This window comes from Lynx rufus, unplaced genomic scaffold (genome assembly GCF_022079265.1).
Source record: "Lynx rufus isolate CCGP_SWC_20201006 ecotype Redwood Valley unplaced genomic scaffold, mLynRuf1.p SCAF_1, whole genome shotgun sequence".
NCBI lineage: Eukaryota > Metazoa > Chordata > Mammalia > Carnivora > Felidae > Lynx > Lynx rufus.
The window spans coordinates 232,680,962-232,694,627 of NW_025814823.1; the positions used below are offsets into that span (position 1 = coordinate 232,680,962).

The 13,666-nt window shown below is 45.1% G+C and overlaps 1 protein-coding gene across 1 annotated transcript in view; it reads left to right on the plus strand.

Annotated features, from left to right (window-relative positions):
- The window catches only part of SEMA5A (semaphorin 5A), a 305,585-nt gene that overhangs the window by 166,701 nt on the left and 125,218 nt on the right, over positions 1 to 13,666 (plus strand). The window contains exon 9 of the mRNA XM_047074421.1: positions 5,481 to 5,685. Coding sequence (XP_046930377.1) covers positions 5,481 to 5,685 — 205 coding nt within the window. The remainder of the gene's footprint in view (positions 1 to 5,480; positions 5,686 to 13,666) is intronic.

Below are 13,666 nucleotides of genomic sequence, written 5' to 3' on the forward strand. Positions count from 1 at the left end.
ATAAACTTTGGTAATATTGATTAATGTGCCTTGCTGACTGTAGAATGTAGTTGGAGAAGGTGACTCTTAGGGACCATTCACTGGGTGCCTTCTGGGGTCCCACATTGTGTCAATGCTTTATATACCTGCCCTGCTGTCTCCTCTCCCCAGCTCTGTAAGGTAGGCATCGTCATCCACGCTTTAGAAGTCAGGAAACCGAGTAACCAATTTATATGTATTACCCTAGCCCCGCTACTCAGAAAATTCAGTACTGGTTCAGTACAAAGAGATTCATATCACAGGTCAAGCGGCTAACAGCTTAGTGGGAACCAAACCTGAAGTGACCACGGCTCCTTATGGCATAGACAGTTTATGTCATTATTAACTGAACATTGATGCTTTGCCCCTTTGTTGAGTCCCCATCCGAATTTCTCCCTGTCCTCAGATGATGGGGTACAGCGTAACTGTTTAAGAAGGCCCTCCGTAAAATCCTGAAGGTGGAATATATCATTGCTCTTAAGAAGGTGCTTTGTAAAGTCCTGAAGGTGAAAAACAATTAACAAAGATGCTCCCTTTATTTACAGTGTACTCTTAATGCCTTGATGTTTCTATTGCAAAAGTCTTCATAATGAACAGTGACTTAATAAACCCCTGATGCCATACCACCTCCAGGCAGTGGATAACTTTTAGCCCTTTTGTCTGAACATATTTGTAGCACACAGCAAAATCTCTCATTTCCTAAGGCCACGGGCCTCTGGTTTTATAATGCCAGTGTCACACAGAGAGGCTTACTCACGTTTATGAGATGGGAGTAGGTTCATGCCATATAACAAATGAAGCTTGCACAAATGTGACATGCATTTCAGGCAGGAAGCTTGCTTAGCTGGGCTTAACTTGTTAGGGTAGAATTTAAGATTTACAGGGAACTAAAATTTAAATTTTTTTTAATGTTTATTTATTTTTGAGACAGAGAGAGACAGAGCATGAATGGGGGAGGGTCAGAGAGAGAGGGAGACACAGAATCCGAAACAGACTCCAGGCTCCGAGCTGTCAGCACAGAGCCCGACGCGGGGCTCGAACTCATCAACCGCGAGATCGTGACCTGAGCCGAAGTCAGACGCTCAACCGACTGAGCCACCCAGGCGCCCCAGGGGAACTCAAATTTTAGATGATGACAATTCCTTGTATATTTTCTGGTACAAAAATGTACCTTTGGTTTTCTTTTGGTTTATCGTATTTGATAACCATGATAGCATTGGCATCCTTACTGATATTCATGAGACCATGTAGCTGGCATAGGGTGGGAATACATTTTGAATTCAGGATCCTTCCACTAGTCGTTATGTTTGCAGTAACCAACAGTGAGAAGTGGTTCAATTTTTTCCATTCTTGTTTGCCTAGTGACATTTGGAATTTTATGCAGCATTTATAATAAGAACTAACAAGTTAGTTGGAGGAACAGAAATGTGATTCAGGTTCAGGAAGAAGAATGGGTCGGGAAGGACAGTGCCTCATTTTGCAAGATGTAATACAGAAACCTCAATTGAGAACAATAACAAAACAGCAAAAGATAACGTTTTTATAGTTGCAATCTAGAAACCACCGTAAGTAGTTCTATGGAAGCCTACCCCGTTAGAGCCTGCGGTCCAAGTCATCTTGGCCCTGAACCTCACTAGGAAAACAGCATTGGTCGGTAACAGGAAACACCATCCAGACCCAGTGGACAGACTCCGCGATTTTCTGTGCGTTTTTGACAACCACCAATCAGAAATGATGGAGCCAAAATGGAAAACAGACCTTTAAGTGGTCAGACAGATGAGGAGGTCATTCTTGGGCCAAATGAAGGGGTTGACCAGGTCGTCGGGACCCTGTGATACACAGCGCACGTTTGCAGTAAGATGGGAAGGAGAGAGCCAATCAGATCGGGCACTCTGAGCACGAGGCCGGGTGATTGTGGAGCTGCACAAAACTCCAGCAAACCAGAAAGAGGATGGGATCTATTGTCTCTGCAACAAACAAAAATGCAAGTATTATAGCATTAAAAAAATTAGTCGAATGACTGTATTACTTTCAGAAGTGGTAGCAAGACAACCATTGTGGTTTGTAACCCACTTGAGGACCGTGACATTTGTCTTGTTACCCTCTTGCACGGAGTCCCCAAGGTGTCACAGAGACCCCTGCGGGAACCCGGTGTGTGAGGCACAGCTAGAGAATTTGCAGCGCATTAGAGAGCTAGATGGGTTACTTACGACCCAATAAATATATACTGTAAATCTAAATAGCTTTCAAAATATGAGAAAGAATCCTTGGGTGAGATATTTATTATAAGCTGGAAAAATAAACCAAGACGTCGTAGAGAGAGTTCAAAATTAGTTCCTGGCCAACGATATTGTTACCCAGTTCCGATGTGTGGTGGTTTTTCCCGTACCGTGAAGTAATTTCCCAGCACTGTCTGGGTGTCCTACCATTCAACTCAATTCGGACACTATTTACCAGGAGAGAGCATCGGATCTCACAGGTACAAGGGTCATCTCTACAAGCCTTCTGCCCCACCTCTTGCCACTTCAGGTGCTGATCTGAAGTCCAGTTCCTCACCTGTGCTTCGGAACCTCTGGTTACCAATGGAAAGTTCCAATTATCGCTGCCCTGGGTTCAATTACTTTGCTAGTGGGGCTCACAGAACTCAGAGAAACATTTTATTGACTAGATTACTGGTTTGTTATGAAACGACCTAACTCTGGAGGCGATACACCAGGCCAGGTCTGGGGAAAGGCACAGAGCTACTCCGTGCCCTCTCTGAGCCCTAAATCTCCACATGTTCACCAACCCAGAAACCATCTGAACCCTGTCCCTTTTGAGGTTTTATGGAGGCTTCCTTACATAGGCAAGATTGATTGAATCATTGGTTATTGGTGATTGAACTCCGTCTCCATCCCCTCTCCCCTCCCTGGAGATCAGTGGTGGGCTGAAAGTTCCCTATCTTCTAATTATGTGATTGGGTCTCTAGCCAACTGGCCCAGGGGTGCCTCGTTAACATGACAAAAGGCACCTTTACTGCTGTTGACACTTAAAAAATTCCCATGGTTTTAGGAGCTGTGTGTCAGAAAGAGGACAAAAACCAAATATGTATTTCTTATGAGTCACGATATCACAATGGCAGTTCAGGTTGATGACTTAAGATATGGGGTCCAGGGTAAAAAAAAAAATGATAAGGGGAGGTCAGTGGTCCTACTACCCAGCTCTAGTCCAAGGAGGCCCCCAGGCTCTCGCAGACCCCCAGATTCCTCGAGGGCAGCACAAGGTCCTCAGTTTTGTGTTATGACTCCTGATTTCTGTGATGCATTAAAAAACAACAACAACAACAACAACAAAAACCACACACTGTGCCTAAGACACAAAACCTGTGTGTTAAACTTCACCCAACAAGTAGGTAACTAAGTGCCACCTATGCTTAAGCACTGTCATCGGTTTCAGGAAGAGCAATCTGGCAAACACAAAGTCACTCTCAGAGCCAGAGCTCACCTGGGTAGACCTCAGACGGAGTCTGGGAGGCTACTTTCATTTTGTAACACATTTGTTAACAGGCAACGTCCCTGTCCCTTAAGTGCTACTGTTAAATATGATGACGATGCGAAATCTCCTAGCACAGCCCCCTGTCCCATGAGCAGCTGCCTGTGTATTCACCCATTGATTCCTTCCTTTACTTATTCATGCGTTTCCCTCTGGCCACTGAAGCCCAGTGCACCATAGAATTGCTGTCCTGCTACAAGACAGATTTGCCATTGGTTGAATGGCCTCTCTGTGCCAGGCACACTGTTTTGTTCCTTGGCATCTACAGGCACTTTCAATTAATTTACAAATGCCTTCCACTGATGATCTCAGCTGGCCTCACAACTGCCCTGGGAAGTGAATAGAGCGAGTGTTTTTCTAGCTACTTTATAGGTAGAGACAGAAGCTGAGAAGCAGTGTCTTACTTGAGACCGCACGGCTCCTGGGGCAGCAGCACGGAGCCCTTCACCTGGCCGTGATCCCGTCACCTGTGGACCCATCGCCTGGCATAGGGGCTGTCCCTGCAAGGAAATGGGACATTGCAGGACATTGCACATTGGACAAGACTCGGGATCCATTTCTCTCTGACACTCTCTAATTTTACAACCGGCTTATCATTTTACAGCATGTAGGACATTTTTATCAAGTGCTACAAAAATCTATCACCTATTTTTATTTTATTTTTTCTTTTTCTTTCTTAAGACAGAGCATGGGTGGGGGAGGAGCAGAGAGAGGGAGACACAGAATTGGAAGCAGGCTCCAGGCGCTGAGCTATCAGCCCAGAGCCCGACGCGGGGTGCGAACCCACGGGCCAGGAGATCATGACCCGAGCTGAAGTCGGACACTTAACCGACTGAGCCACCCAGGCGCCCCTCATCTATTTTTAAAAAAGCAGTTTCCATCTTACGCTTTTCCCCCTGTAACCTGTGATAAAACCAAGTGTTAGAAATGACGTGTTATCAACGGCAGTCTCAGATGGTATGGACAGGGAAATCTGTTTCCATCAAACTTGCTTATGGGAAGTTCTGCTGGGGGTTAGTCTTTGTTGGCCCCAGGATTCAAGCTTCGGAAGGAGTTGAGAAAGATCGGTGGGGATTCTCTGATTGTGTGCTCTGCCCCAGGAAAGCTTTTCTCCCTTTCCCACCCCGCTGTCTGCCTTATCCTTGCCCAAAACCATCCTGCGCGGTACCTGCCCGTCTCTCCACAGCCCAGCTCTGGATTCCCTTCTCAGCATTGCCGGGCCTGATTTTTCCCCCCTTTTATATGCCAGATTCATGTTCATGGTGGCTCCTCTGTCTCAACATCTCTTTCCTTCCCTTCTTCTTCCCGGTTTCTTCCTTTACCCTCCTCTTTCCACTTCTCCCTTCCTCCCTCCCTCTGGCTTAGAGAATGAGCACAAGGCAATAAAGCCACCAGTACCTTGTACCCGTGTGAAATTTACTGGAATAATATTACTTAATTGACAGATTGAAATGGCCTAATTCTATCTCCGTGGAATCCATATCTTGCTTATAGACCCACCGTTCCAGTAGGGATAGTAATAGATCTATATGATGTTCTCGACCGCTGCATTTTCAATTTTGGCACCTGATTTACAGGCAGATATAGTAGTGTGCACTTGGCCAGACAGCTTCTATGTAACTTCAACACGTGATGGGGAGTTTTCATTCCTATGCGTTCAGATTAAAGTCAGCACTGATTTCTACCGGATTAATTTTTAACATCTGATCATATATTTCTGTAATGGAGTCGAGAGACTCCCCAGATGTGATGGGTTCAAATCTAGAATGGGAGGGACCCGAGGGAGGGGGGACCTTGGAGAGAGCAGAGAAGCACACATGTTTGCACACCGACGATCTTCACCTTCCGAGTCCCCCTCCTGCCGGGGTGGCCAGGATCAGCTGTGCGTGTCCAGGTGGCCGGTCCCCCTAACGGCCTGTTTTCCCTTGCAGTGTGGCACGGTGGACCAGGGCCTGTACATGAACCTGACCGAAAGGAATCTGCAGGATGCTCAGAAGTTCATCCTGATGCACGAGGTGGTCCAGCCTGTGACCTCGGTGCCCTCTTTCATGGAGGACAACAGCCGCTTTTCCCACGTGGCCGTCGACGTGGTGCAGGGCAGGGACATGCTCGTCCACATCATCTATCTGGCCACAGGTAGGAGTTGGCGCCTCCCCTGAAGAGTTTCCTAAGCATGAGATTTCTATGTCCAGCCGCAAGTCGGTCTTCTTTGTCACCCAGCAAAACCCACGAACCAACCTTGTCTTCGTCATCCTCTGTGTTTCTCGTAGGGAACTTAATTTCACTCTTTTTACATTACATTGGCCCTAATTTTAGTTGGGAAGACAGTGCCTGGTTTCTTAACTGTCATTTCTTAAGTGCTCATAAAATAAGGCTTTTCTTGGCAAGACCATTTTCATTTGTATAGTTCAAGACAATGCAATTGGAGGGCATTGTTGGGTGCAATATTATCCTGGGATTGTCATAATGATTTTCAATGGATTCAAACAGTGCTCGCAAGATATTCCTGGTGTAGGATGTAGATAGAAGAATTTTGAAGAATACGTTTGGAGGCATAAACAACAAAATACTTTGAAGAGAAACCGGCAACACTATTTCTCAAATTATAGATGACAGCTAGACATGTCTAGTTTCCAAGGTAACTGGGTACTGGAGGCAGGCGTCTGGCACAGAAAGGGTGCTTGAGACCAGCCTCAGTGACCGTGTCTCAGTCTGCACACCTGTTCAGCTTTTCCTTGCCTTCAGGTCCTCCCGTGCAGAGTCCCCTCACCACGGAGCCCGCCCCCATCCTTACATCCTCTGTCCAGTGCCCTGTCCAATGACCCCTTTCTCACAGAGCACAGTTTCTATTGTTTTTGTTGTTTATAATATCTCATACCCACTACTGGTTGATTTTATTCAGGAAGTCACCAACATTTATTGAATTTTTACTATTTTGTGGTTCGTATGAGCACTGATGAGTCAGATGGTGAACAGACTGGCAACATCCTGCTCTCCTGGGGACAGCATAACATCAGCCAGCCACTGAGGGGAAGGACCGAGAGAGTGATTGGCTTATGCTGTGAATATGAATAGAGCCACGGGCTAGCAAGAGGCGGGGGGCTCCCATCCTTGGCTGTTGAGGGTTGGTCTCTCCCAGGAGGTGACATTTAAGCTGATAGCTGACTAAGGAGAAAGACCTGGCCTTTCAGGACGAGGGAAACAGCGAAGGTACAGGAGTGGTCAGCTGGGGGCAGTGCCCCTGTGTTGCCAGGTAAGGACAGGGATGTCACTGTGGGATTGACAAAGGAGGCCATGAGTGCCTCTATGGTCAGGAGCAGGAAGGAAGTTAGATGGAACATCCATGATGAATAAGGCTTGGAAGAGAGAGGATTGATATGGTATCCTAAGGGATTGGGAGTTCAAGTTTGTGGTGTTTTTTAAGAGAAGACAGAATTACCATTGCAGTGTGTGTCTTGCTTGTTAGAGCATAAGAAGAAATCAGGTCTTGGTTTCTGCCATTTTTATCCTTAATTCCCCACAGAGGGCTGGATGGGTAGCAAGTTGAGGAATGAGTGAACTGGACCTTTCCAGAAGTTTCCCTAGTTTTTTTTCATAAGTATTCTGGTTGACTCTGCCATGGAGAATAGAGTCATCTTGGAACTCCAGGCGGCTGTTGAGTCCCTCATCCGTACCTGGGGGTGGAGGTGGTGAAGGGAGATGAGGCTGGTCGGTACAGAGCAGGGGCCTCAGCCTGAGCATTCTGACCTTTCCACAACCAAGTCCCTAACAAGGTGGGATTTGCTTCCTTGTGTTTATAATGACTTGTAGTGAGCTTCTGAGGGCTTCTGATGGCACTCTCGTTGTCCTTTAATTGTGTCTGGTGTCTTAGTTCAGGCTGCTGTGACAAAATACCATAGATGGGGTGGGGGTGGAGGGCTTAATCTACAAATCTATTTCTCACCCTTCTGGAGGCTGGAAGTTCAAGATCAAGGTGCTAGCCAATTTGTTTTCTGGTGAGAGTCCTCGTCCTCATTCAGTCACCGTAGATGACCATCTCCTTGCTGTGTCCTCACACACTGGAAACAGATCATCTCTGTTGTGTCTCTTTAAAAGAGCGCTAATCCCATTTATGGAGGCTCCACCCTCAAGGCCTAATGACCTCCCAAAAGCCCTGCCTCGAAATATCATTGCTTTGAAGATCAGGGCTTCAGTATGAATTTTGGGAGGACGCACACATTCAGTCATTAGCAATGAGCAACTTTTTCTACCACGTTTTAAAACTTGCCCACAGGAATAAAATACTTGAGGATCTTTTTTAAATTTTTGTAAGTTTACTTATTTATTTTGAGAGAGAGATGGAAGAGTGTGAGTGGAGGAGGCGCAGAGAGAGAGACAGAGAGAGAGAGAGAGAGAGAGAGAGAGAATCCCAGGCAGGCTCAGCCCTATCAGCACACAGAGCCCGATGTGGGGCGTGGACCTGAGCCGAAATCAAGGGTCGGACACTGGACTGATTGAGCCACCCAGGTGCTCCTTGAAGATCTTTATTGCAGACAATAAGCTTGCGCAGAATCTAAATCCAATCACAACAGATCAATTTGGGTAAATTGTGAATTTAAGATGAAATTATGGTCAACATCCATGGCTTTTTAAAGAGTATATCTTTCTAGAAACTTGCTTGCCCCTATCTGTTTTGAATGACCTCCTGATTGGGCTCCTGCTCTCCCCTGAACCCCCTCCCACCCCCTCCCACAAGGCAGCTAGGGGATTAGCTCCGGACTCAGTTGCTAGCTACCCCAGGTTGTCTCCTCTCCAGATTTGCAAATCTGACGCTCGTTAACAATGCACCATGTGCCATTCAGCGCATGTGTCTTACAGAGGTTCCTTTTTTTGTTGTTGTTCTACACACCTGATTCAGATTTTAACCTATAATTTACAAATTCAGTCATGGCATCCATCAAGATGTCACTAACGGGAACCACAGGCTGAGGTTCCGGGGGAAGAAGCCACACCACAGAACTCTCCTGCAGCCTCCACGTCTCACTAGTCCGGGTTTTGTTAAACTCAAAAGAAGAGGAATTTCCAGGGGGTGAGGGTCCCCTCCAACAGAGAAATAACCAGGGCTACGTGGGGTCCTAACATGAGCAGTCCTCAAACCATGTGCTCGGAGAGTTCCAGTGGTGGCTAGATGCATCGATGGTATTTAAGTTTGTTTAGACTAGCTTGATAATTCTAACCGTAGGACTAATACCGATTACAAATTTCATGTCTCAGCCAAGTTCTGGATCTTTTCATGCATCTCTTACAGCACTGACTAATCCCTTCTTTTGTACGTTTTAATTTAGAATGAAATTTAGTTTTAAATGGTATTATTTTTAATGATCCAACATACAGGTTTCTTTTGTTTTCCCAAGGAATTGAAATGTAAAAGTGGAATATTAGACAAAATATTCCAAAATGCCAGTCTGTTTTTACTAAACCTGCTAAGAGCCGAGCAGTTCCTGACAGGTAGGGATGATAAAGATTAGAGATTTTGGCTTAAAATTCTAAAGGCTGATGTTGATGTGGTCTTTTATTTATGTCTTCCCAGTAGAGTCCCATCAAGGCAAACCAGGAACATTCCTCCTTTTTGATAGTAAAGCTAATACTGAGCACACGTGGCTGGGGCCCTTCTAGGTCCATTGCAGCACCTTCTGGATCTTTACCCGGGAATTCATAAATGCTCACCTGGTAGAGGAGGAGGGTAGCATTGACAACTAGCGAACATGAAGCAGAGTGCTTCCTAACTTGCTACTCAAGTCAATTTGATATCTTGCGTTTGGGAACCCAGGTCTGGTGCTAAGTGTATTTCCTCCCCCTGCCCCTCCTTGATTTTACCTGAATTAACAGGCATTGGAGACAACCCGCCAATGGCCACTTGAAAGTTGGTTTATTTTATTTGTCAGCATTATCTAAAAATCGACGCGAAATAGACCTTGGCCATACGGTGGTTCCTGGTACTTCTCGCAGCTTGAATGTCTCATCCCTGCCGCCCGCCACCCCCCTGAGTCCACCGGCCTTTTCCAGACAAGCCCTGGTCTCTTAGCTACAGCTCGCGTCTCTGTCTTGTTGAAGATCCAGCCAGGCAGGGCTAGGCGCATTATCTGGGCCATGACTGTGCTGCTGTTTTATAAGTTACCTCTTTGAAGGGCTTCTCGGAGCAAGAGGCAAGTTGGCATATGGCAACTCCTTTAGAAGTTGTACGCCCGGACTTGCTACGTGACTGAGTCTCGCGTGCACACAGCTGCTCACTTTCTCTCTGCAAAGATAAAATCAGAGCCCTGTTGACCACTCATGTGTTCCGCGGCTCTCCTCCTTACTTGATCCGCGACTGCCGTCGTTTCTGGCACTTCCGCCTGCGTGACATTCCTTTGCTGGATTCCATCTTTCCTGCTTGCCCCTCATGGGTGGCTGCGACTCAGGCCCTGCCCATTGTCACGGTGGTTCTGGTCTGTGCTGCCTCCCTGCAAATACCATTCAGTGTCAGGGGTTCTACCATCCCTTCCAGGACAAAGTATATTCCTTGTATTTTGACTTTGTCTCAGTTCCAGTGTGTCTATAGTTGAATGTGTATCTTTATTGCCCAGATCTGCTTCTGTTCCTGTATATTCTCTCTCGTTCTTGTTCAGGCAGCACATCCTGGAGTTTCAAACCCTCTGCCACCTCTGGGAACCATCCGTTGTACCTTTCCAAAACTTATCCCCTTAATTCAGACCCTTGTTATTTCTAGAGAACTGTATTTTTGTTGTTGTTTATTTACTTTGGGGGTGGGGGGGCAGAGAGAGAGAGAGAGAGAGAGAGACAATCCTCACGTGGAGCTTGAGCCCATGAACCGTGAAATCATGACCTGAGCCGAAAGCAAGAGTTGGCTGCTTAACCGACTGAGCCACCCAGGTGCCCCTAGAGTACTATTTTAAATCAGCGTGTGTTCCACTTGAGAATGGGTAAGACCTTGATTCTGATTTAGTATAGTGAGCTGGGATTATTTGGACCGGTAAGAGAACTAACATCAAGTTACAAATTTTATTTCACTTTTAAAATTTTATTTTTATTATATTTTATTCAAGTACAGTTAACACACAATATTACATTAGTTTCAGGTATACAACATAGGGATTCCACAAGTTTCTACATTATGCAGAAAGCTGGGATTTCTAACAGGCTCCCAGGTGAACTTAACGCCGTCCATTTCTGGACCATATTCAAGCCGTGCAGTTCTGGATGAAATAATAATTTTGACCTAGAATCTCTCTATAACAGATGTATCTCACCTCTGTCAGTGGTTAGGCACTGACATCACTGTGACTGGTTTCTAATTGTTTGTGATGCAGATATAAAATCTGTTACCCAACATGAGCCTAACGGATACGTTCACTGTTCCTTTCAGTAGCTACTGTTATGATTTGCTAACTCGTCTGAGAACATCTGGTACTTGCTTTGACAGAAAATGTTTAAGATGCAGCCAGCTAGTACAGAGCGATTAACATTATCAGGCAAAAAAAAAAAAAAGTCAGAAATCATCTGTAATAGAACTTGGCGGTCTAGACAAGGGGCCGGCAAAGTTACAAGGAACGATTTCTCCAAAGAAAAAAAAAAAAGGAAGATTGGGTCTGAAAATTTCAAAGCACAACAAGTTTGAGCAATATTGATTCAGAATAAATGAGCACTGGATAGAACCAGGTTAATTTTTAAATTCCAAAGATAAAGAAAGAATTATTGAGGAGAAAAAATAACTGCAAATGGAAAAGAAGAAAAAAAAGTTAGGCGGTCCCAGAATGCGTTCCAGCTGCGTAAATCTGTGAAACATGGTCCAAAATATTCTGAGAAAAAGAAAATGTGAATCGCGACTATCACGCTCAACCAGAAATAGAGAATAGGCAGACACTTTTGCAAACGAGAAAACCTCACGAAGTAGAGTGCCAGGGGTCTCTTTCACAAGCCCCAGACAAGACCCGTTCCTGCTTAGATTCCACCAAACAGTTGATAGAGCAGCCTTGAGAAATAATGGAAAATAAAACAAAGCAGTGGAAGTCTTAAGACCAGATTGCAAGCACAGCAATGTGTACAATAACTGGAGGAAAATTAAATGTGACTCGAGGGTTTTATTCTAGGATAATCTTTCCTTCAAAAGTAAAGGAGGATTCACGGTATCCAGCGTCCGTGATTCCTACCTTAAAAACAGAAAACCTTGATTTCCAGCCAAAGGAAGAAACATCAGAACAGAAACCTCAGGAAAGAAGTCATGGGGAAAGGATGGGTGTTGGGATGAGAATCCATTTTAACTTCGGATAAAGAGAAATGAAGATGCCCTATAGGACCTGACGGTAAGGGTAAGCAAGGGCTGTGAGAGTTGGTGGAGCACAGCATGCTGGGACAGCTGAGAGAAGGCCCGTGAATTGGACATCCCTCGGAGCGTGTGCTCAGCTTCTCTTGCCTTACTTTATCCTGGGCCTTCAGCCATTCGCTGTCTCAGCCACCACCATGGCTGATGGATTCCCGGCAGGACCGTGGGATTCTTCCAACTGATGCCTACTGGCTGGTGGCCAGGCGCCCCCTGCCACCTCCGGACCTGGATGAGACATCGTGCCACTCGCATGGGGTCCCGCTTCTCACGCAGGTGCAAAAGGGACGGGGAGATGCCCTCAGAAAGGCAGGGAGCTCAACTCCCTGTGAGGTGAGCTTCACCCAGTGAGTTGCGGGGCATGGGAAGAAACGAGCTGATGAATTTCGCTTCTCTTTTCCCCTCCAGTGGGCTGTCCGAGGCAAGTAGCCAAGCACATGTCTCTTTGTAGCTTGACGTAAGGGAGCGGCCCCAGGGTGACACCTCACATGGCATTCCTTCCCATTCCTTCCTGCTTCCTTTTTTTTTCTTTTAATATTAGTTCCTGGTGTACAATATACTCTTCTTTTCTTCCTTCACAGAAACAGCCCTGGGGTTGTCCCCCTAATCATGCATTAGCTCTTAAGCCTGCTTCACGCTCTGTTTTCTAGGCAATCAGAGTCAGGGAGACTTCACTCAACCCCGTAGAGCTGCATGGCTACAAACATAGGCAGACATAGAAGAAGAGATATGCTCTATAGACCATGTTGAGCTACTCAGATTTCAACCTATAATCACTCGAGAATAATAAAACTGAACATTTTGTTTTTGTTGTTTAATTTTTTTAATGTTTATTTTTTGAGAGAGAGAGAGAGAGAGAGAGAGGCAGACAGAGTATGAGCAGGGGAGGGGCAGAGAGAGAGGGAGACACAGAATCCGAAGCAGGCTCCAGGCTCCGAGCTGTCAGCACAGAGCCCGACGCGGAGCTCGAACTCACGAACCGTGAGATCATGACCTGAGCCGAAGTCGGACGCTTAACCGACTGAGCCATTCAGGCACCCCTAACACTGAACGTTTTGTAAAGAAAGGAAGTAACATGAAGCAATCAGTATTTCCAACTATCACTGTCCATAATTCCTGGAGAATGAATTGGAGGGTAGCCCCGAGGATAGAAATGGGAGAATTTGGGTCTAGAGCATCAGTATAATTTTGCTGCAAGATTTGCCAGTTATGCGAAAGCAATCGTTATAGGGACATGTCATTTCACTGCAGTTGTGTACTGAAGACTAGTCTGTGCTCAAGGCTACTTAATTCAAAATCCACGTCCAGGAGGAGATGGGTGTGGCGGGAGTGGCTAACAGACTGGCAGCGGTGGGGTAGACTGAGGCATGCACTCGTAACCGGGGCAATATTGCCCCTAAGGAGGCAGACGTTGATTCCTGAATGACAAAAATATCTTACCTTTATCCACAAAGCACAGATATACACGCACTGCATAAGCAAAAACATATATATATATATATAACTATATATTTATGTTTTATTTTATATTTATATTTTATTTTATATTTATATTTTTTATATATTATATATAATTAATTACAGATTAATTATATATAATATATTATATGTTAATATACAATATATAATTGTATATATAATATACAATATATTATATATAATATATTGTATATTAACATATAATATATTATATATAATTAATCTGTAATTATATATAATATATTGTATATTAACATATAATATATTGTATATTAATAT